Raw genomic sequence first — 23,501 nt, 5'->3', positions numbered from 1 at the left:
TGCAGCTGTAACTGTAGTAACTGTGCCTAATTACAGCATTACTTCATTAGAAAACTCAATGACGAGCATCGTGCATTAGCAAAGGAATTTGAAATACGAAAGTTTGAGATGTCGATTGTCGGACAAGATAAAAATTTGTACTGGAGTGGATTCGTATCCAATGGCAAAGTAGCTGTAAACCTTAAACAGGTTCTGGTGCTAATACTGTTAAGAATGTTCATTTTAACACCAAACTGTAGATAACATTTAAACAATTGTTTAACTCTTGAGATTCAAGGATATCAGGGAGCTAATTAATTTAGTGGCCCCCAATGGAAAGAAAACATACAATGCAGAGAGAGGCCATATCAGCAACAAACCTGCTCCGTTATTCAGTAAGATCGTGGCTGATCTTCAACCTCAATTCAATTCCCTGTCCAATCCTCATAATCCTTTGAATTTCCCCTAGAATCCAAAACATTGGATATGTTAGAACATAGTTTCAACATTAGGTATACTCGATGATGCAATTCTTTACACCAACGACTGAATGCCTTCAGATTCACAACTCTCGATCAATGAATTCCTCCTCATCTGTGTTAAATGCAGAGATAATAGCGCTTTTTCATTTTTTACTTCTTTATTAAGATTATGCATCCTTATTTTAGATTCCCCAGCTCGGTGAAATGGCCCCTCAACCTCTACCCTGTCAAGCCACCTCAGAATCATATCTTTCAATGAGATCACCTCATCTAAACTCCAGAGTGTGTTCTAATAGTGCCTTTTCATTTTTAATGTGGCTTGTAAATTAAGGATATTCCCTCATAGTGCCGCCGCCATTTTCACTTTAGCATTAAGAAGAAAATAAAACTGTCATTTCCCTCCCACTCACCGCTTCCTCCTCACTCTTCACTGACCTTAACCGATTCCCTCACTCACAGCAAGGGTTTAGGAGAGGGAGGTGAAGAGCAGGAAGACTGGGGAGGGAAGTGGTGAGACAAGAACGTCTTGGATTGAAGTGGTAGGTTGAGAGAGGTAGCAAACAGGAGGCAAGTTCAGGATATTGGCTGCTATGTTTCCTGAATGACAATGCTCACCATACTTTAAAAAAGTACTTCATTGGCTGTAAAGTACCTTTGAGATGTCTGGTGGTTTTGCAAGGTGCTGTGTAAATACAAGTCTTTCACTTGTTTTAATTGAGTGGTGTAGGAATGGAATTCCTGGAGTCTGGGGCCTAGGCAGCTGAAGGCACTGTTGCTGGTCAAAGACTAATTCAAGTCAGGGATGCATAAGAAGCAAGAATTTGAAGTGCAGAGATGTCAGAGGGTTGTAGAGAGAAGGTGGGTGAGACCAAGGGAGGATTTGAAAGTAATGCTGACAATTTTAAAATTGTCTACCAGTCTGACAACACCTCTGTGCAGGTCAGCAAACACAGGTGTGATGGAAGAGTGTAATTTGATGCAAATTAGGTTACAGGAGCAGGGTTTTGATGTAGTTCCAGTTTATGGAGGGTGGAGAAAGAAAGGCTGCCTAGGAAACCATTGGAATATTCAAGGATAGAGGGAGCAAAGACATCAATGAAGGTTTCAGCAGCAGATGATTTGAGGTGGTGTGGGGAGGGTTGTGGGAGGAGGTAAAAATAAACAATGTTATGGGAGTAAAATTAGTGTCTTAGAAGTGGAGTTGAAACGTATTTGAAAGTTCTGCTTGGGGACATTTAGGATGTCAAGTGTGCAAATTCAGCTTCTGAGTTGCTAGGGAGAGGAATGAAGTTGGTGGCTCAGGAACGGATCTGCTGATCCAATAATGGAGGTCGGACAAGCAGCATTACTGATCAGAAGCAGTGGATGATGGGTCAGTAGATGGTGTTGGAGTAGAGTTGGGTGTCATTAGCACAAGTGTGGAACCTGACTCGTTTCTGGATGCTACTAGATGGATAGCGTGTAGTTAAGAAATAGGGAGGAGGTCAAAGTTAAGCCCCTGAGCGACTCAGCATGGGAAACAGGAAGCTACAACTGGTCAGCACACCTCCCCCCAGCCAGTTTCGCCTCCCTGCCCCAGCCTTTAGCAGGGCAATAACACTGTGGTATTGTTGCTATACTGGTAATCCAAAAGGCCATACTAATGCTGCAAAAATATGAATTCAAATCCCATCAAGACAGCTGGAGAAGGTGGGGGGATTTAAATTCAGTTAATAAATATGGAATGAAACACTGCTTTAATTAGTATTGTTAAAAATACTCATGAAACTGCCAGATTGTGGTAATGTCCTTCCAGGGAGGAAATGTGCTCCTTGTCCAATCTGGCCTATGTGTGACTCCAGATGCAATGGAGTGTGCTTGAATTTTTTAATTGTCCTCTGAAATATCCATTCAGTTCGAGGGCAATCAAGGATGTGTAATAAATGTTGGCATTGTCAAACACTTTCCCCCAATTTCAAGAATTAACAAAAAAAATCTCTTCCACATTCTATACAATTGAATGTTGAATATTTTTGGTTCAATTAAACTGAAAAGAATTAAATGCCACGGTGCTTTGGAATGCTTTGAGTTTTTGTCATCAGGGAGGTGGAGTGTTAACCAGTGAAAAAAGAGCTGTATATCAACAATATATTGCATCATTGGTCCCAGTGCATATTACCATAGGGCTGTAGGTGTGGATTTTGTCTATTGTGTAGGGAGATGAGCTAACTGATTCTGTCATTAGTACGCTTCTCGACGCACATTCATGGAGCTCAAGGGCCCTGACTGCAATATCGTGGGTACAGTGTCACAGACAGGAGAAAGTGACTTAAATTTCCTCTGGACTGTAAGTAAAGCATCAGGGTTGTCAGTGGCATGTTCACCTTTCACTCAACTGACGATAACTGGGCAAATTCTTGCAGAAGCATGGAATGGGATAACGTTGTTTTTGAAAGATTTCCACAAACCCAGTTAATTTAATACAGCTAACAAGATGTAAATGGATCAAAATATTCCAGAGCTGAATTTTCAGTTAAATTCCAAAACCAGAATCAGTTTTATGACTTGGACTTTAATTTCTAATGTTGTTTGGTATATTCTTCATATGACTCGATTTTTACAATGGGCTTTGGGTATCTTATTAATGTGGCCAGCTATTTGCATGTACGGTATGGTGTCAGGTTACTATTAGAGGGCCTATTTCACAACATTGACATTGGATCAAGGCCATGGCGGGTCAGTTTACAGGAAAAAGCTTTTCGTGGAGAACTGCTCTGTTTTGCTGAATTTTACCTGAGTAAAGTGTAAATGCTAATTATGACTGATTAAGATTGTATTGCATAACTCTGGATTGATTCTGAACAACAATCAGAATTTTCTACATACAATATTGTTGCTGTACAGCTGCTGCCACCTGCTGATGAATTTCAGATTTCTTTCATACTTTACTGTTGTATGCTAGAGAAGCTATACGTGATTTTTGGTGATAATACATTAGCACACAAAACATTTGTCTAGTATTCCTCCACAATCGGCTGCAGTTGGAGCCTTAACCCTTTAGGGACATAGGAATAGGAAGTAGGCCATTTTTCGCTCATTGTATTTGGTAAGGCTGATCTGTGGTCTAACTCCTTGCACCCATCTTTACTCAAGTTCTTAATACTCAGTTCTTTTGGTTAATAGATGTCAATAAATTTTATGTATAAAATTAACAGTTGAACTAACATTAACTATATTTTTGAAAGCCAGTTGCAAACCTCTACCACCAATTTTGTGCCGAAGTACACCCTAATTTAATTTCCTTAATGGTCTAGCTCCATTATATAGGCTATTTCCTTTAGTCGTAGATTTTTCGAGCAGTGGAAATCGGATAGACAAAGAGAAATGATCAACTACTCTAAATGTCTTGAACTTAATAAATGTTCCCGTAATTTTCTAAATTTCAGGCAATATAACTTCAGTTGTAATCCTAGCCTGGAACTTGCATCATAGAATCCCTACAGTGCAGAAGGAAACCATTAGGCCAATCGAGTTTACACTGACTCTCCAACAGAGCATCTCACCTAGGCTCTCTTTCCATAACCACCTCCTCTCTTTCTTCTCCTCCACCCCACCCAGTGTTTTCTTCACTAATCCACCTCACCTATATATCTTTGGACTGTAGGAGGACACTGGAGTACCCAGAGGAAACCCACACAGACACGGGGACAGTGTGCAAACTCCAAGGCTGGAATTGAACCTGGGTCCTTGGTGCTGACAAGCCTCAGTACTAACTGTTGTGCAGCCCATGCCGCATCTTTCCCCAGCTTCTTGAACTTCTGGCATGCCTTTTCCAAGTTCGTCTTGTCTGCGAGATCCATTTCTTGCTCCCTTGACCCTATTTCCACGAAAGAGCTGACAACCTAACTTCCTTTCCATTCAAAGATTATCTAGCACGATTGGATCCTCTTCTTCCTTCTCCAATAATCTCACTCCGTCACCACATCAGAAGCATATCATCTGGAACTTGTGATCCTCGTATGTCGTCTTAACGTCACTGGTCTAGTAAGGCAGAGGCCCAGGCTAATGCTCTAGGGGCACCACCTCAGCAGCTGGTAGAATTTGAGGTATTCAAAATAATGAGGGGTCTGGACAGAGTAAATAGCGAGAAATTGTTCCCATTTACGAAAAGATCAAAGTACCGAGAGGGCATAGACTTTAAAGTAATTGATAAAAGAAGCAAAATTGACACGAGGAAAAAATATTTTCACACAGCAATCGTTAAGGTCTAGAATTCACTACCTGAGTGTGGTGGAGGTAAATTCAATCAGAGCATTCAAAAGGGATGTGGACTGTTAACTCAAAAGGAAGAATGTGCAGGTTATAGACTAAGCGAGTTGTTCCAATGGGGAGCCAGTGCAGACATGATGGGGCAAATTGCTGCCTCCAGTGCTATGATCCTGTTTCCATAGGATGCTATCTATCCCTCTATTTTTTATTTATCTGTTCAAGGGATGTGGGTGTCACTGGCTAGAGCAGCATTTATTGCTCAGCATGATTTGCCCTTTGACATAGTAGTGACCTGCATTCTAGAACCACTGCAGTCCATGTGATGCAGGTACACCCGCAGTGCTGTTAGGAAAGGAGTTCCAGGATTACTAGATGTTGTAAGTGGCCGCGGTCTTTGTGATATCCATTGCCTTCAGCAGTTTCTTGATATCAAGTGGAATGAATTGAATTGGCTGAAGACTGATATCTGTGATGCTGGAGACTTCCAGAAGAGGTCAAGATGGATCATCAACTCAGCGCATCTGGCTGTAAATGCATCAGCCTTGACTTTTGTACCTAGGTGCTGGGCTCCCCATCATTGAGAATTGGGCTATTTGTGGAGCTGCCACCTCCTGTTAGGTGTTTAATTGTCCACCATCATTCACGGCTGGATGTGGCAGACTGCAAAGCTTAGATCTGATCTGTTGCTTGTGGGATCGCTTAGCTTGGTCTATCACACGCTGTTTCTGCTTTTGGTATGCAAGGAGTCCCGTGTTGTGGCTTTACCAACTACATTTTTAGGTACGTCTGTGGCTCATGGCATCCATTCCTGCATTCTTTATTGAACCGGCCTTGACCCCCTGACTTGATAGTAATGATAGAGTGGAGAATATGCTTGGCCTTGAGGTTACAGATTGTGCTTGTATACAGTTCTGTTGCCAGTCGCGTGTTGCTTGATCTGTGTGAAATCTATTCCATTTCACACAACGGTGATGCCGCACAACACTACGGAGACTACCCTCAAATGTGGAGATGGGAATTTGTCTCCATGAGGACTGCGATGGCCATTCTGATCAATACAGTCATGAACAGATGAATCTGCAACAGGTAGATTGGTGAGGACAAGTTCAAAATATTTTTTTCCTCCTTGCTGGTCCCCTCTCACTGCTTGCTGCAAACATGGGCAAGCAAACTTTAGGACATAATACCCACGGTGATGGTGTCTTGGACATTTGTCTGTAAGTTATAATTCCGTGAACGTGATTATGATAGGCTGTTTCTTTAATGTAGTCTGTGGGACAGCTCTTCCGATTTTGGCACAAGCTGTTGGATGTTTGCAAGGTTGACGGGGCTGGATTTGCTATTGTCGTTTCTGGTACTTGGGTCGATGCTGGGTGGTCCATCCGGTTTTATTCCTTTTATACTTTGTAGTGGTTTGATGTTACTGAGTAGCTTGCTGGGCCATTTCAGAGTGAACCACTTTGCTGTGGGTCTGGACATATAGGCCAGGTAAGGACAGATTCCCTCCCTAAAGGATTATAGTGAACTGGAAAGGGTTTTACAACAATCGACAATGGTTTTGCACTAACTTTTAGCCCCAGATTTATTAATTGAATTTAAATTTGACCAGCTGCTGTACTGGGATTTGAACCTGTTTTTCTGCCGGAGCATTAGCTTGGGCCTCTAGATTATTGGTCCAATGACATTACCACTGCTTCTTCTCAAATTACTGAATCCCCTACAGCTATCGCATTATGCTTCACTTTCTGCACTAAGTGCCATAGTCTGTATCCTGGCTGCCCTTCTGATGATCTTCGTCCTTGTCGTCTAAGGCAGCAAGTAGCTGTTGAATAGGTACAGTTTTTGTAGATCCTCGTTCTCCATTTTGCCTGGGTTCCCCTTTGTGCTGTAGGCCACGGTCACACTAATATTCACTGTGCACTGTTTAGCACATTCACAACTCCTCAGATTCTGAAGAAGTCCATGTCCAAATGCAACAAGACCTGTAGAATAAACAGGCTTCGACTGACAATTGGCTAATAAGATTTGTACCACGTAAGCGCCAGGCAAGGACCATCTCCAACGAGAGGAACTCTAACTATCATCCTCTGACATTTGATGCCTTTACCTTTGCTGATTTCTTAATACCAACATCCTTGGGGGTTAAACTATTGACCAGAAGTTGAACTAGACTAGCCATAGAAATACTGTGGCTACAAGTGCAGGTCAGAGGCTTGGAATCCTGCAGCGAGTAACTCGGCCTCCTCCTGACTCCCCCAAGCCTGCCCACCGGCTACAAAGCTTTGTGCTTTGTGCTCAGGAGAGTGATGGAATAGTTTCCACTGGCCTGAACGACTGCAGCTCCAGCAACCCTCAAAGGAGCTTGCCACCATCCAGGACAAAGCAGCCCACTTGGCTGGCACCCCAACTACCACCTTAAACGTTCACTTCTTCCAACACCATAGCACGGTAGCAGCAGTGTGTACCATCTACATAGCGCATTGCAGTAACTCAGCGAGGCTCCTACAACAGCACCTTCCAAACCCTCTACCACCCAGAAGGACAAAGGAAGCAAATATAAGGGAACACCACCACCTGCAAATTCCCCTCTAAGTAAACTTACCGTCCTCACTTGGAACTGTATCGCTGCCATCCCTTTACTGTCACTTGGTCAAAATCCTGGAACTCCCTTCCTAACAATGCTGTGGGTATGCTTACACCGCACGAACTGCAGAAGTTCGAGGTAGCAGATAACCACCGTACTGCCAAAAGCACCTAGGAATGGGCGATAAATGCTAGCCCAGCCGATGAAGCCCACGTGCTTTGAATGAATAAAAACAAACATTAATCCTTTTCTGAATCTGTAGCTCTCTGAGATACAACCAAGCCCTGGGGCCCCTTCTTCCCACCCTTAAATGTCAGAATGTCTCCAATTTGCACTCCAACCTGATGATTCTCAGCTTGGAGAGATTCAGGGTAGAGATGCCTGAAGGCTATTGGCTTTAACAATCAAGTGGATAGTTTTTTCTTTATGCTTTGCAGAAGTACAAAACTGAAAATGCACAGTCAAGCTGCAGTTCCCTTTTGAAAGCACAGTTGGTGCTATGTTAGTATGATTCTGGCCAGCAGGAGAGAAACACCAACTCAAGTGGAACAGAAACTTGCTGATGCAGCCTGACAACTGGCTGATTTCTCAGCAGAATTCAAAACTAGACTGTTCTGAAATGCTTCTGACCTGAGTGTTTTTTTTCGCTGTTAGGGGTACGGATCAATAATACTCCCTAAAACGAACAGTTGGAATTTTAAGTCCATTCTGTTTACCTTATGCAAGCTACTAAACTCCTTTCTTAACAGCACTATGCGTGTAACTGCACGAGGTTGCAGCAGTTGAAGAACATAGAACATAGAACATTACAGCGCAGAACAGGCCCTTCGGCCCACGATGTTGCGCCGACCAGCTTTTTTAAAAAAAACACTAACCCACTAATCTAAACCAATCCCATTTTGTCCATAAACCTATCCACAGATCTCTTAAACGCCCCCAAACTAGGCGCATTTACAGCTGCAGCTGGCAGGGCATTCCAGTCCCTCACCACCCTCTGGGTAAAGAACCTACCCCTGACATCAGTCCTATAACTACCCCCCCTTAATTTAAAGTCGTGCCCCCTCGTGCTAGCTTTCTCCATCCTAGGAAAAAGGCTATCACTATCTACCCTGTCTAAACCTCTAATCATCTTGTATGTTTCAATAAGGTCCCCTCTTAGCCGCCTTCTTTCCAGCGAAAACAACCCCAAATCTCTCAGCCTCTCCTCATAGGATCTCCCCTCCTTACCAGGCAACATCCTGGTAAACCTCCTCTGCACCCTCTCCAAAGCCTCTATATCCTTCCTGTAATGTGGGGACCAGAACTGCACACAATACTCCAAGTGCGGCCGCACCAGAGTTGTGTACAGTTGCATCATGACGCTGCGACTCCTAAATTCAATCCCCCTACCAATAAACGCCAAGACACCGTATGCCTTCTTAACAACCTTATCTACTTGATTCCCAACTTTCAGGGATCTATGTACACATACACCTAGATCCCTCTGCTCGTCCACACTATTCAAAGTCCTCCCGTTAGCCCTATACTCAACACATCTGTTATTCCTACCAAAATGAATTACCTCACACTTCTCCGCATTAAACTCCATCCGCCACCTCGCGGCCCAGCTCTGCAACCTTTCTAAGTCACCCTGCAAACTATGACACCCTTCCTCACAATCTACCACACCTCCGACTTTGGTGTCATCAGCAAACTTACTAATCCACCCAACTATACCCTCATCCAGATCATTAATAAAAATTACAAACAGCAGTGGCCCCAAAACAGATCCCTGAGGCACACCACTCGTAACCGAACTCCATGACGAATATTTACCATCAACCACCACCCTCTGTCTCCTATCTGCTAGCCAATTCCTGATCCAATTACCTAGATCACCCCCAATCCCATACATCTGCATCTTCTGCAGAAGCCTACCATGGTGAACCTTATCAAACGCCTTACTAAAATCCATATACACCACGTCAACTGCCTTACCCCTATCCGCCTCTTTGGTCACTTTCTCAAAGAACTCGATAAGGTTAGTAAGGCACGACCTACCCGCTACAAAACCATGCTGACTGTCTCTAATTAATTCATTACTCTCCAAATAACTATAAATCCTGTCTCTAATAATCCTTTCCAAAACCTTACCCACCACAGAAGTAAGACTCACCGGTCTATAATTCCCAGGGAAGTCTCTTCTCCCTTTCTTAAACAATGGGACAACATTTGCTGTCCTCCAATCTTCCGAAGGCAGCTCAACCTCTCCTGAAGGGCAGTTAGGGATCGACAACAAATGCTGACCTTACCAATGACACCTACGTCCCATGAAAGAATTAGAAAAAAATACAATGGAGAACCTATTGAATTGAATCTCAGTACTTAGCATTCTGTAAGAATTCATGTACTTTTAAAATGAAGACAGAGTCTAAGCAGTATTTAATAAAGATGACAGGAGTTTCACCTGCTGGCTGGAGAGACAGTAAGAACCTTGTGTTGTCCTTTTTAGGGAAGGCCTGCCATCTTAATTGTCACAGTTAGTTAACTGGACAGTTGCAGACTTTTCTTGGGATCAAGGGCCCTGGGAGTGGAAGTACCACCTGCTGAGAGCTGTCAGCCAATCGGAGACCTGCATCGAACAGCATGTCATGTGTGGATGTCGTACTGACAGCATCCACGAGGGTTAATACCATTGCTGGATCTCAAGCCACTGATGCGTAATGTTGGGAGTGGGTTGCAGAGTGGGGGGGTGTGCTCAATGAGAAAGAGTAAGGGAAGGCTCTCAGATCCTCTTCCCAAAGCCATATCCCTTGATCAGGCATTGAAGGCCTTTGAACAAGATGTCCAATCCCAACACCACCGTGAGCTTCCCAGTCGTGCTATCCACACAGTGAGTTCTCCACTCGCCACTGGGTTAATAGTAGTGGCAATGGACTGTGGCCCTACACATCACATAATAACAAGTATTGTGCATTGCATACACTTTTTAGCTGCTATACTCTAATGTAACTGCTGACTCATGTATATACAACACCACCTAATCTAAAATTAATTGATACTTAAGGGTGCAATTTGTTTCTTTTTCTGCATTAGTTGCTCACTTAAGGGCTTGTGGGGTGGGAAAGCTGCAATAGATTTCCACCTGTTTAAATGCTCCCCATCACCAAACTTACCATGGGGGAAAGCATTAAATTCCACTCTCTGAATCTATATCTATTTAGTATAGTGCAATCTGAGTTATGGGCACTTTAGACATTGACAGTAAATGTTACATACAGTAATATAGAGCTTCTTACAAATTGCTGTATTTTGTTTCTTTAAGTATAACATCTCTTGAAAGCCCATGTTTTATGGGCTTTCAGAAAGAATTGATAATGTTCTGCCTATAATAAAGTTTTTTGACATGCTTCCAATCCTGAGTCTCTACTGTATTGTAAGACTTGGGCATTGTGTGCACTTACCTAGTCACATTTTAGCTGCTGTACTTTTACGTATCTGCTGATTCATGTGTATTCAACCCTAATCTAAAATGAGTTGGCAATGTGAATTTCTTCTTTCGTGGGATGTAGGTGAGGCTGGGTAAGCCAGCATTTGTTGTTCATGGCTAATTGCCCTTGAAGGTAGCGATGAGCTGCTAGTTTGAACGGCTGCAGTCCGTGTGGTGTTGCTACACGCACTGCACTGTTAGGAGGGAGTTCCAGGATTTTAACCCAGTGACAGTGAAGGAACAGCGATATGTTTCAGTCGGGATGGTGAGCGACTTGGTGAGGAACTTCCAGATGTTGGTGTTCCCATATATCTACTGCTCTTGTCCTTCTAGATATGGGTTTGGAAGGTGGTATCTAAGGATCTTTTGAGTTCCTGCAGTGCATTGTGTAGATGGTACACGTTGCTGTCACTGTTTGTCAGTGGTGCAAGTAGTGAATGTTTGCAGATGGGATGCCAATCCAGTTTTGTCCTGAGTGATGTAAAGCTTCTCCTGGAGCTGCACTCATCCAAGCAAGTGATATTCCATCACACTTTTGCCTGAGAGATGGTACAGGCTTTGGGGAGTCAGGAGGTGAGTTATTCTTTGCAGGATTCCTAGCCTCTGACCTATTATTGTAACCACAATGTTTGTATGGCTAATCAAGTTTTTTTTTTCAGGGATGGTAATGGCATTGACTGTCAAAGGATCACGGTTAGATTCGCTCTTGTTGGATATGATCATTGGTGCTTGTGTGCCACAAATGTGGCCTGCCACTTGTCAACCCAGGCCTGGATATTGCCCAGATCTTGCTGCAAATTGGAAATGGACTGATTCAGTATTTGAGGAATTGCGAATGGGGGATGGGGGGTGTTGAACATTGTGCACACGTCCCACTTCTGACCTTGTGGTCATCGTTGAAGCAGTTAAAGATCGTTGCGCCGAGGATACTGAGTGCTGCAGTATTATCAAAACACTTGTTTTTACCTTTTAGTAGTTTACAGCATGGTTTCATTGACTGGCTTTTCTTCCTCGATGTTTGCAGGTGTTGTGACAAACGGCTGTGGACCACAATTAATCTGAGTGGCTGCAGATCAATCACTCCAACTATGCTGAGTGGGATCATCAGGAGACAGCCCACCATATTGGACCTCAGCTGGACAAACATCTCCAAAAAGCAACTCAGTTGGCTCATAAACAAGTTACAAAGTAAGACTGGATTTGGTTCCTGTATTTGTGAATTCTGAAAAGATATCTAATGCAATGTCCCGAGAGTGGGGCAGATTGTATTAAAATCTCATTAAATATGTAATATTCAAATTTTGGTTATATTGAACAATTTAATCATGGTGCTAATTTAATTTAAATTTGCTATTTTGAAATCATTGCCTATGTTGAGAACTTCATTTGAAATTTTACTGTAGAAATATAGTTTTGCAGATTATTCCAGAAAAATACTAAGTGGATAGTGTCTTTTGCAGATTGTTTTTTGGCATTGGACAGCTTTTAAAAAAGTGCTTTCATCATACTGGACACATTCCAAACCCACGACATCAAGGGCAGTAGATAATGGGAATACCTTCACCTGCAAGATCCTTTCCAAGTCACGCACCATCCTGACTTGAAGTGTGTTGTTGTTCTTTCAGTTGCACGGTCAAGAGTCTGGAACTCCCTCTCTATATCAATAGCAGCTTACCATCATTTTGAACACTTAGGGCTGGGCGATAAATGCCCAGCACCCACATCCTAGGAATGAATGAAAAAAAATTCAAGAAAAAATTTGAATGTACATCCTTCCACAAAGTCAGGATTTCCCAAAGCCTTTCGCAGCGTATGGTTTATTTTGAATAATACCAACTGTTGTAGTGTAGGTGGTGTTGAAATGTGGCAGGTGACATGCACATGGCGAAATCCTACAAATAGTTTCAAGAAATGCCCAGGTAATATATCTTTGTGACATTAGTTGAAGGATAAATAATGGCCAAGACTTCCATAAAGCGTCCGGCTATTCTTTGAATAATGACATGGCGTCATATACGTCCACCCAAGAGGACAGTGGGAGCCTCAATTTATCATCTCATCTAAAAGATGGCACCTCAGATTATACAGCGTTCGCTCTGCTGCTCAGCTGTGTCAACCTGGATTATATTCTCCAAAGTGGGGCAATGGGAGGTGAGAATTCAGCATAGGGCTGAGGCTGGCAACTGGTTATCTGTAACTGGTTTAGACAAAATAATTCACAATAATGATTTTAGATTTTGGTTTTATTTTGTCCAACCTTTCCTCATAAAATAACTCCTTCATCTGAGGAATCTGGTGGAACTTCTGAGTTCTTTTCAATGCAACGGACCAAAAATGTATATAATACTGTAGATGTATCTACAGTATTATACTATATTATTACATAATGATACAGATGTATCTACAGTATTATACTGTATTATTACATAATGATACAGATGTATCTACAGTATTATATACTGTATTATTACATAGATACATGTATCTATCAGTGCCTTATAAAAGTAGCAAAACTTCTGTTTTATATTCTATTCCCCTTGCAATATACAACAACATCCCATTCACCTTCCTAATCACTTGCTGTACCTACATACTAACTTTATAGATATCCAGATTCGTCTGTGCACAGAATTCTGTAGTCTCCATTTAAATAATATGCTGCTTTTCTTTTTTTTTCTGTCCTAAGTGGGGAAGTCACATTTTCCCACATTATACTGGATCATCCAAATTTTTGCCCAACCCCACAATCTGTGTCCTTTTGCAGATCTGAACTCTTCACAACTTAGTCTGCTACCTATTTTTGTGTTATCAGTTAATTTAGCAACCATACTTTTGGTTCCTTCATTCAGGGTTATTGATATAGGTTGTAAATAGTTGAGGGCCCAGCACTGATCCCTTTGGCATTTTGCTGGTTACATCTTGCTAACCCAAAACCGAACCATTTGTGCTTATTTTGTTTCCTGTTAACGAAGCTTTCCTTTATCCGTTGCTAATATGTTACCCATCCCCTCCACCACGAGCCCTTTTGTGTAGTAATCTTTGCTGTGGCAGCTTGTGAAAACCCAGGTACGGCGCATTTACAAGTTCCTCTTATTCCATGTTGGTCATTACCTCAAACTCTAATAAACACCATTTCCCTTTTACAGAACCATGTTGGCTCTGCTTTATTGTGTTGAAATGTTAAGTAGCTCTGAGAGAACCTCCTAGATAAGTGATTCCAACATTTTTCCTATGACAGATCTTAGGAAACTACATGTCAGTTAGCCTATTTTCTGTCTCCCTCATTTCTTGAGTACAGGAGTTGCATTCACTATTTTGCAATTTGATGGGAATTTTCAAAAAATGAAACCAATGCATCTACTACCTCAACAGCCACTTAGTTTAAGACACTAGAATTAAGTCCGTCAAGTCCTGGAAACTTTTCAATCTTTAGTTCTAATAATTTTCTCAGTTTATTTATTAGTGTCACAAGTAGGCTTACATCCAATGAAGTTACTGTGAAAATCCCCTAGTCACCACACCCCGGCGCCTATTCGGGTATACCGAGAGAGAATTTCACATGTCCGGTGCACCGAATCGGCACGTCGTGCACACTGTCGGAGGAAACTGGAGCACCCGGAGGGACCACGCAGACATGGGGAGAATGTGTAGACTCTGCACAGTATCCCAAGCTGGGAATTGAACCCATTATGAGGCAGGAGTCCTAACCACTGTGCCACCATGCTATCTCAGTACCTTTCTCTGTGCTTGTTTGCAGTTCCAGCCTCCCTTTCATCTGGTGACTTACATTTATTTTTGGGATGTTATTTTTGTCCTTTACAGTGAAGACAAGATGCAAAATATCCACTCAATTTATGTACCGTTTCTTATTTTCCATTACTAATTCCCCAAACACGTTGTTTAGAGGACCAAAGCTTAGTTTACCTCCTTTACTTTTTAAATATATGTAGAAACTCTTTTATTTTCAATCTATATTCCTAGCTAGTTTGCTCACATACTCTTATTTTTCTCTCACTCTTAATTTTTCTCTATACTTTGTCATTCTTTGCTGTTCTTTAAAGAAAATATAATCTTTGTGGAATTGCCTGTTTTTCTTTCGATTTGATACTATCTTTAACTTCCTTAATTAGCCACAGATGGTACGTACTTCCCATAAAGTTCTTCTTTCTCACTGGAATGTGTTTTTGCTGATTGTTATGAAATATCTGTCACTGCATCTCAGCTGACCTCATTTCCCAGTTCAGTTTAGCCAGTTTTGCCTTCATACCCTCATTATTGATCTTACTTACATTGAAAATACTAGTCTTGGATTCACTCTTCTCTGCCTCAAACTGGATGTGAAATATAATCATGTTATGATCACTGCTACCAGGGAGTGCCTTTACTTAGAGTTTTTATTCTTCACTGGATCTGGGCACCGTTGGTTAGGCCGGCATTTTCATTATCATTTTCAATTGCCCTAGAGAACGTGGTGACGAGCTGCCTCCTTGAAACACTGTAGTCCGTATGTTGTAGTTCACCCATAGTGCTATTTAAGAGGGAGTTTCAAGATTTTGACCTAGTGACAGTGAAGAAGCAGTGATATAGTTCCAAGTCAGTATGGTGTACGACTAGGAAGGGAACCTCCTGGGGTGGTGTTAGAACATAGAACATTACAGCGCAGAACAGGCCCTTCGGCCCACGATGTTGCGCCGACCAGTTAAAAAACAATGACCCTCTAACCTAAACCAAACCCTTACCATCCATAAACCTATCCACGGATCTCTTAAACGCCCCCAAACTAGGCGCATTTACAACTGCAGCAGGCAGGGCATTCCAATCCCTCACCACCCTCTGGGTAAAGAACCTACCCCGACATCCGTCCTATAACTACCACCCCTTAATTTAAAGCCATGCCCCCTCGCGCTAGCTTTCTCCATCCGAGGAAAAAGGCTATCACTGTCCACCCTATCTAAACCTCTAATCATCTTATATGCTTCAATAAGGTCCCCTCATAGCCGCCTTCTTTCTAACGAAAACAACCTCAAATCCCTCAGTCTCTCCTCATAGGACCTCCCCTCCATACCAGGCAACATCCTGGTAAACCTCCTCTGCACCCTCTCCAAAGCCTCCACATCCTTCCTATAATGTGGGGACCAGAACTGCACACAATACTCCAAGTGCGGCCGCACCAGAGTTTTGTACAGTTGCAACATGACGCTGCGGCTCCTAAATTCAATCCCCCTACCAATAAACGCCAAGACACCGTATGCCTTCCTAACAACCCTATCTACTTGATTCCCAACTTTCAGGGATCTATGTACACATACACCGAGATCCCTCTGTTCATCCACACTATTCAGAGTCCTACCGTTAGCTCTATACTCTACACGTCCGTTATTCCTACCAAAGTGAATTACCTCACACTTTTCCGCATTAAACTCCATCCTCCACCTCTCGGCCCAGCTCTGCAACTTATCCAAGTCTCCCTGTAGACTAAGACACCCTTCCTCACTATCTACCGCACCTCTGACTTTGGTGGCATCAGCAAATTTACTAATCCACCCAACTATACCCTCATCCAGATCATTTATAAAAATTACAAACAGCAGTGGCCCCAAAACAGATCCCTGAGGCACACCACTCGTAACTGAACTCCATGTCGAATACTTATACTTATCATCAACCACCGCCCTGTCTCCTATCCGCCAGCCAATTTCTAATCCAATTTCCTAGATCACCCTCAATCCCATACATCTGCAATTTCTGCAAAAGCCTTCCGTGGTGAACCTTATCAAACGCCTTACTAAAGTCCATATATACCACGTCAACTGCCTTACCCCCATCCACCTCTTTGGTCACTTTCTCAAAAAACTCAATAAGGTTAGTAAGGCACGACCTATCCTCCACAAAACCATGCTGACTATCTCTAATCAATTCAATACTCTCCAAATAACCATAAATCCTATTCCTAATAATTTTTTCTAAAACCTTGCCCACAACAGAAGTAAGACTCGCCGGTCTGTAATTCCCGGGGAAGTCTCTGTTCCCCTTCTTAAACAATGGGACAACATTCGCTAACCTCCAATCTTCTGGCACTATACCGGTGACCAATGACGACCTGAAGATCAGAGCCAGAGGCTCTGCAATCGCCTCCCTTGCCTCCCAGAGAATCCTAGGGTAAATCCCGTCCGGCCCAGGGGACTTATCTATTTTCAAACCCTCAAGAATAACTAGCACATCCTCCTTATCAACTGTAATACTGTCCAGTTTACAACCCTGTAACCCAGTGTTCTCCACAGCTACATTTATGTCCCCCTGCGTGAACACCAAAGAGAAATATTGGTTCAATGCCTCACCAATCTCTTCCGGTTCCACACATAAATTCCCACTGCTGTCTCTAACTGGCCGTAATCTTGTCCTAACCAACCTTTTGTTCTTAACATATCTATAGAACGCCTTAGGATTCTCCTTAATCCTATCAGCCAAAGTCTTCTCATGTCCTCTTTTAGCCCTTCTTAACTCTCTCTTTAACTCCCTCCTAGCCAATCTGAAGCTTTCTAGTGCACTACCTGAGCCCTCAAGTCTCATCCGGACATAAGCCTCCTTTTTCTTTTTAACCAGCGAATCAACTTTCCTAATGCACCACGGTTCCCTAGCTCGACCAATTCCTCCTTGCCTGACAGGGACATACGTATCAAGGACTCGCAGTAGCTGCTCCTTGAAAAAACTCCACATTTCGGACGTTCCGAGACCCTGTAGTCTCCTAGTCCAACCTATGCTTCCTAATTCTTTCCTAATAGCCTCATAATTACCCTTCCCCCAGCTAAAACTACTGACCCGAGGTTCATGCCTATCCCTTTCCATCACTAAGGTGAACGTAACCGAATTGTGGTCACTATCACCAAAATGCACCCCAACTTCCAAGTCTAGCACCTGGTCTGGCTCATTTCCCAGCACCAAATCACATGCATCTGCTCCTTTAACCTTCTCAGTCGTACAGGTCACAGGTTTGGAAAATGTTTTCGAAGGCGTCTTGGTATGTTGTACGTGGTACACACTGCTGCCACTATGTGTCTATAATGGAGTGTGTGGATATTGGAGCTGGTGGATGGGATGGGTGGTGGAAGTCAAGCTTCTGGAATGTTAGTGGAGCTGCAGTCACCCAGGCAAGTGGAGTGTATTTCATCATGCTCCTGACTTGTGTCTTGTGGATGGTAGACAGGCTTTGGAGAGCCAAGAGATAAGTTGCTCTCTACAGAATTCCTAGCTTCTGACCTGTCTCATTGCGCATTACTAGATCTAGAATAACACATTCTCTCCTGTTTGCACCAGAGCTTGCAGCACTACTGAACTGTCCAGAAAACATTGTGAACTCATCCTCCAGGCTACCTTTGTCAATCTGACATTTCCAATCTATATGTAGATTGAAATCATCCTTGATTATTGCAATAACTTTCTCATAAGCCCTCATTATTTCTTGTATACCCCATCCTACTACGTAGCTACTGTTCGGGAGCCTATAAACTATTCCCACAAGCGTCTTATCTTTGCTATTTCTTATCTTTACGCAAACTGTGCATTTTGATCTTTAAAACCCAAGGGTAATCTATTTCTATACCGATAATCTTAATTAACAGAGCTACCCCTGCACCTTTCCCTCGCTTCCTGACCTTCCAAAATGTCAAGAACCCTTGAATTTTCAGATCCCAGCCTTTGTCACAGTGCAACCTTGTCTCATCAGATCATGTGTATTTATTTTATTTGAGCTGACAATTCATCTGTTTTATTACAAATGCTACACCCAGGAGGGTCCATCCCTCCTGCTACCCTCTGATTGTTATTCCCCTTATTGTTACCTTGCTCTCTTGTCCCAGCTCTCTCCCTCACTATTTGGTTTAAATCCCTCTTTACTGCCCTAGTTATCCAACACTGGTCCAAACACAGTTCAGCTGAAGACCGTCCCAATGATACAGCTCCTGGTTTTCCCAGTACTGGTGCCGGTGCCCCATGAATTGAAACCCATTTCTCCCACACCAGTCTTTGAACCACACATTCAGCTCTCTAATTCTATTTATCCCATGTCAGTTTACTTGTGGATCAGGTAGGAAGCCAGAGATTATTACCTCTGAAGTTCCATTTTTTTTGATTTGGCTTCTAGCTGCTCATACCCTTTAAGCAGAGCCTCTTTCCTAGTCCTACCTATGTCATTGGTACCCATATGGACCACAAGAATTGTGTCCTCCCCCTCCCACTACAAGCTCCTCTCCTGCCCAGAGCCAATGTCTGGAGCCCTGACATTGGGCAGGCAACAGCCTCCTGACTTGCTCTTGACTGGAGTGAACTGTGTTTATTCCCTGACTATACAGTCTCCTACTACCACTACATTGCTATTAACTTCCCTGCACGAATGACCTCCTGTACCACAATGCCTTGGTCAGTACGCTCAGCTTCTGCTCTCATCCTATACGAGCCGAAAGAACCACAAATCTGGACAATTGCAAGGGCTGAGGCTCCTCCGTTTCTAACTTCTGTGTCCTTATACCTGCCTTTCTCTGTCACACCCTCTCGTCTACAACCATGGACCCAATCAATCGACCCTATATTAAATGATGTGACCGTCTCCTATGACAGTGTCCAGGTACCTTTTTCCCCCTCCTCCACGTTAGCCTCCGTGACTGAGCCAAAGGTCCCCAAGACATAGAACTTACTGCAAATGTGTTTGCCTTGGATCACACTGGTGTCGCCGAGCTTCCGTGTTCTGCAGCTGCGACACATCGCTTGACCTGTCATTGTTCCAGTGTTTCAACTAATTATTTTACTGGCTGAATTTTAATGTCTTCGATCCTGCCTGACTTTATATATCTATTTCAATAAAGGTTTTACTTGCACCAGTTAAAATTTCATAGTTAAAAGATACTCACCAGCCAATCATCTACTTGTTTCCCTGTGATGTTGCACCTCAATATTTCTCACCAAACGGGCTCCTGGTTATAGACAGTGGTGATCGGCCCTGCTATTTGTGCTCTGCCCCGGCTGGCTCTCGTGCTCCGCCCCGGCAATATTCCTCTTCTCGATGTCGCTATAATTATAGTTAAATAAAGTTTGAATCCAGAGTCAGGGCCTGAGCAATGCTAAGTATCCCTAGAGAGGATGGGGTGCACGTGTTGGCATCCATTGTATGATTGCGAATGCATCATAATGCAAAGTAAAATAAGTGCAGAATGTTGCAAGTCGTCGAAATAAAGGCGTATTCGGTCCACGTTATAGTAACGACTCTTCCTATTTGAATGGAATTTAACAGAAGAGAAATCTGGACTCTGGGATGGTTCCCGCAGATTGGAAAACAGCAAATATGATGCCACTGTTTAAAAAAGGAGATGGTTAGCTTAACTTCTGTAGTAGGGAAAACGTTTGGATCTATCATTTGAGGACGAAATAACGAGACGTCTGGATATAAATTGTCCCATTGGTAAGACGCAGCATAGGTTCATGAAGGGCAGGTCATGTTTGACTAATTTGGTGGAATTCTTTGAGAACAATACATGTGCAGTGGACAATGGGGAACTTGTGGATGTGGTGTATCTGGATTTCCAGAAGGCATTTGACAAGATGCTGCACCAAAGACTGCTACATAAGGTAAAGGCGCACAGTGTTATGGGTAATATATTAGCATGCACAGAGGATTGGTTAACTAACAGAAAGCAAAGTGTGGGGGTAATTGGGTGTTTTTTTGGTTGGCGATCAGTGACTAGTGATGTGTCTCAGGGATCAGTGTTGGGACCGCAATTGTTTATGATTTACATAGATGATTTGGAGTTAGGGACCAAGTATAGTGTGTCGTTGCTCTGCAATCAAAAGGGTCCTGGAGGCACGTGCAATGGGCTTCTCCGTTCCATCTTTCCAGAAGTATAAAAGCACTGCACCAGTTCCATATGGGGGAGTGTAACAGGTTTTTTTCAGGTTGAAATGGACCAGTAAATTGGATGACAGTAATTGACATTTGGCCTGTGAAACTTCCCAAGACCATCTGTGGAATTTTTTGCAGTAAGGTGTGCAAGCGGGGGGCAGCGTGGAAGCCAAATTCGGCATAAATCTTCCATAATAATTAACTAATCCCAGGAAGGATTTTAGCTCTATAGCGTTCCTTGGGGTCGGTGCCTCCTTGATGGCCTTTACTTTTTTCTCTACTGGATGTAACTCCTTGCCATCTATTCGGTAGCCTTTTTGGTTACTTTGGCCACCTGAAAAATGCATTTCTCCCTCATCGAGCAGCTTCCTGCCCTGGCAAATCTTTGCACAATTGTTTCTTGGTTGGCCAGGTGTTCCTGTTCTGCAGCCCCGTGATGCCATCTAAGTATACTACTACCTTCAGTAGCCCTTAAAGGATGTTCTCCGTAACGCTGTGGAAGATGGCACACACCAACCAGATCCCAAAAGGCAAATGGGTATACTCGTAGAATCTCATGTGTTTTCATTGTCACTTATTTCCAGGAAAACTCCTCCAATCCAAGCTGGAGATGTGTGGCGCATATCCGACTTGGCGAGCGTATTGCCGCCTGTTAACTTGAGTGTATACAGATCTTTGATCCAGGGCATAGGGTACCTATCGAGCTTGAAAACCCAATTATCTATTTATAATCTCCGCAAAGATGAATTGATTTGTCAAGAATAAGAACAAGGACCACTGGCACTGCCCATTCTGCAAATTGCATCAGCCTTGTTACATCCAAGCTTTCAAGATGCCCTAGTTCGGTTTCCATCTTCTCCTGCATAGAATGAGGGTCTGGCGTGCCTCTTAAAATACCTAGGTGTAGCATTGGGGTCAACATAAATCTTGACCCTTCTATTTTTCCCAGTCCTCCTGAATTACTCCAGGGTATCTACTGATTATCTTTATATAGTTCCTCCCCCATGCCTAGCCTGAAAACCTCTAACCAGTCGATCGAATCTCCTTTAACCCATCTCCACCTTTGAGATTTGCCCGTGTTTCTGTACAACGCGTGGGAGACACAAACAGCAATCAGCGTAAGTCACGGGGGCCACCATAGCGCCTTTTATTTATAAAGCTTCCCTGGTGTAGGTGGCTAGCCTGACCTTTGTATCTTCCAATCTCAGTCGATTGACCGGTTGGAGGTGCTTATCAGCTATTCCAGTCTCCCAGATTGCCTGGATCTAGTACAGTTCGCTTATTGGTGTTAACAGGTCCACGACAGACAGAGTATCCCTGGCCCTACACTCATATATTTATTGACTAAAGCTCAGCCTTCAACACCATTATCCCAATAAGATTCAGTGCCAAACTCCATGGCCTAAGGCTTGGCCCCTCTCTTTGCAACTGGATCCTCAACTTCTTAACCCACAGACCACACTCAGTAAGGATGGGTTATGACACCACCTCCACAATTATCCTCAACACCAGTGCCTCGCAAGGCTGTGTCCTCAGCCCCTTACTATACTCCTTATACACTTATGACTGCGTGCCCAAATTCCATTCCAACTCCGTCTCCAAGTTTTGCTGCTGATAGCACTGTAATTGGTCAGATTTCAAATAATGACGAGACAAGAGTACAGAAAAGAGAGAGAATTTGGTGAAATGGCACGATAACAAAAATCTCTCCCTTAATGTCAGTAAAACAAAAGAGATAGTCATCAACTTCAGGAAACGTAGTGGAGGACATGTCCCTGTATACATCAACAGTAACGAAGTAGAGGTGGTAAAGAGCTTCAAGTTTCTGGACGTTCAGATGACCAAAAACTTGCCCTGGTCCGTCCACACTGATGCTGTCATTAAGAACGCCCACCATCGCCCCTACTTTCTCAGAAGGCTAAGGGAATTTGGCATGTCCGTTACAGCTCTCTTCAATTTTTACAGATACATCTGGAAAGGATGCTTTCTATGGTGCATCACAGCTTGATATGGCTCCTGCTGTGACCAAGAACACAAGAAGCTACAAAGGATAGCGAACGTAGCTCAGTTAATCACACAAACCAGCCTCCCATCGAAACTGTACATTTGCCTCTGCCTTGGGAAAGCAACCAACAAAATCAAGAACCCCACGTACCCTGGACATACTGTCTTCCACCTTCTTCCAGCAAGAAAAAGATACAAAAGCCTGAAAACATGTACCAAACGATTCTCTGCTACCATCAGACTTTTAAATGGTCCTATCATATATTAAGCTGATCTTCCTCTTCACCCTATCTGTAACTGCGACAGTATATTCCGTGCCCTATCTTTCCCTTCTCCCCCACGTACTCTATGAACATGTTTTTGTCTGTATAGTGCGCAAGAGACAATACTTTTTGCTGTATCCCGATATATGTGACAGTAACTCAAATCAAACAGGAATTTTTCAAGGGGGTGTCCTCGACCCATTGACCTTCTCTCATCATAAAGTCAGAAGTGAGAATGTTTAGTGATGACTGCAGTGTTCAATGTCATTCACGTTCATATTGGAAAAAGTCAGTGTCTGTACACAGCTGGATCTGGGTTAAATTCAGGCCTGGGCTGATAATGGCAAGTGCCAGGCACTGATCATCTTGATTTGATTTATTATTGTTACATGTATTAGTATACAGTGAGACGTATTGTTTTTATGCACTATACAAACAAAGCATACCATACGTAAAGAAGGAAATAAGAGTGCAGAATGTTGTGTTACAGTCATAGCTAGGCTGTGGAGAAAGATCAATTTAATGCGAGGCAAGTTCATTCAAAAGCCTGGCAGCAAGGAAGAAGCTGTTCTTGAGTCGGTTG

General features: G+C 43.1%; 1 protein-coding gene across 3 annotated transcripts in view; it reads left to right on the top strand.

Annotated features, from left to right (window-relative positions):
* LOC145357530 (lysine-specific demethylase 2B-like) overlaps positions 1-23,501 on the top strand; it is a 182,631-nt gene that overhangs the window by 144,251 nt on the left and 14,879 nt on the right. For all 3 annotated transcript variants that reach the window (XM_080210962.1, XM_080210963.1, XM_080210961.1), the window contains exon 8: positions 11,787-11,950. In XM_080210962.1, coding sequence (XP_080067088.1) covers positions 11,787-11,950 — 164 coding nt within the window. The remainder of the gene's footprint in view (positions 1-11,786; positions 11,951-23,501) is intronic.

Source organism: Carcharhinus amblyrhynchos, chromosome 23, assembly GCF_965287045.1.
Source record: "Carcharhinus amblyrhynchos chromosome 23, sCarAmb.v2.hapA, whole genome shotgun sequence".
In the NCBI taxonomy this organism is placed as follows: domain Eukaryota; kingdom Metazoa; phylum Chordata; class Chondrichthyes; order Carcharhiniformes; family Carcharhinidae; genus Carcharhinus; species Carcharhinus amblyrhynchos.
Note: the sequence above shows the minus strand (reverse complement) of the source record. Positions and strands in the feature narration are given on the sequence as shown.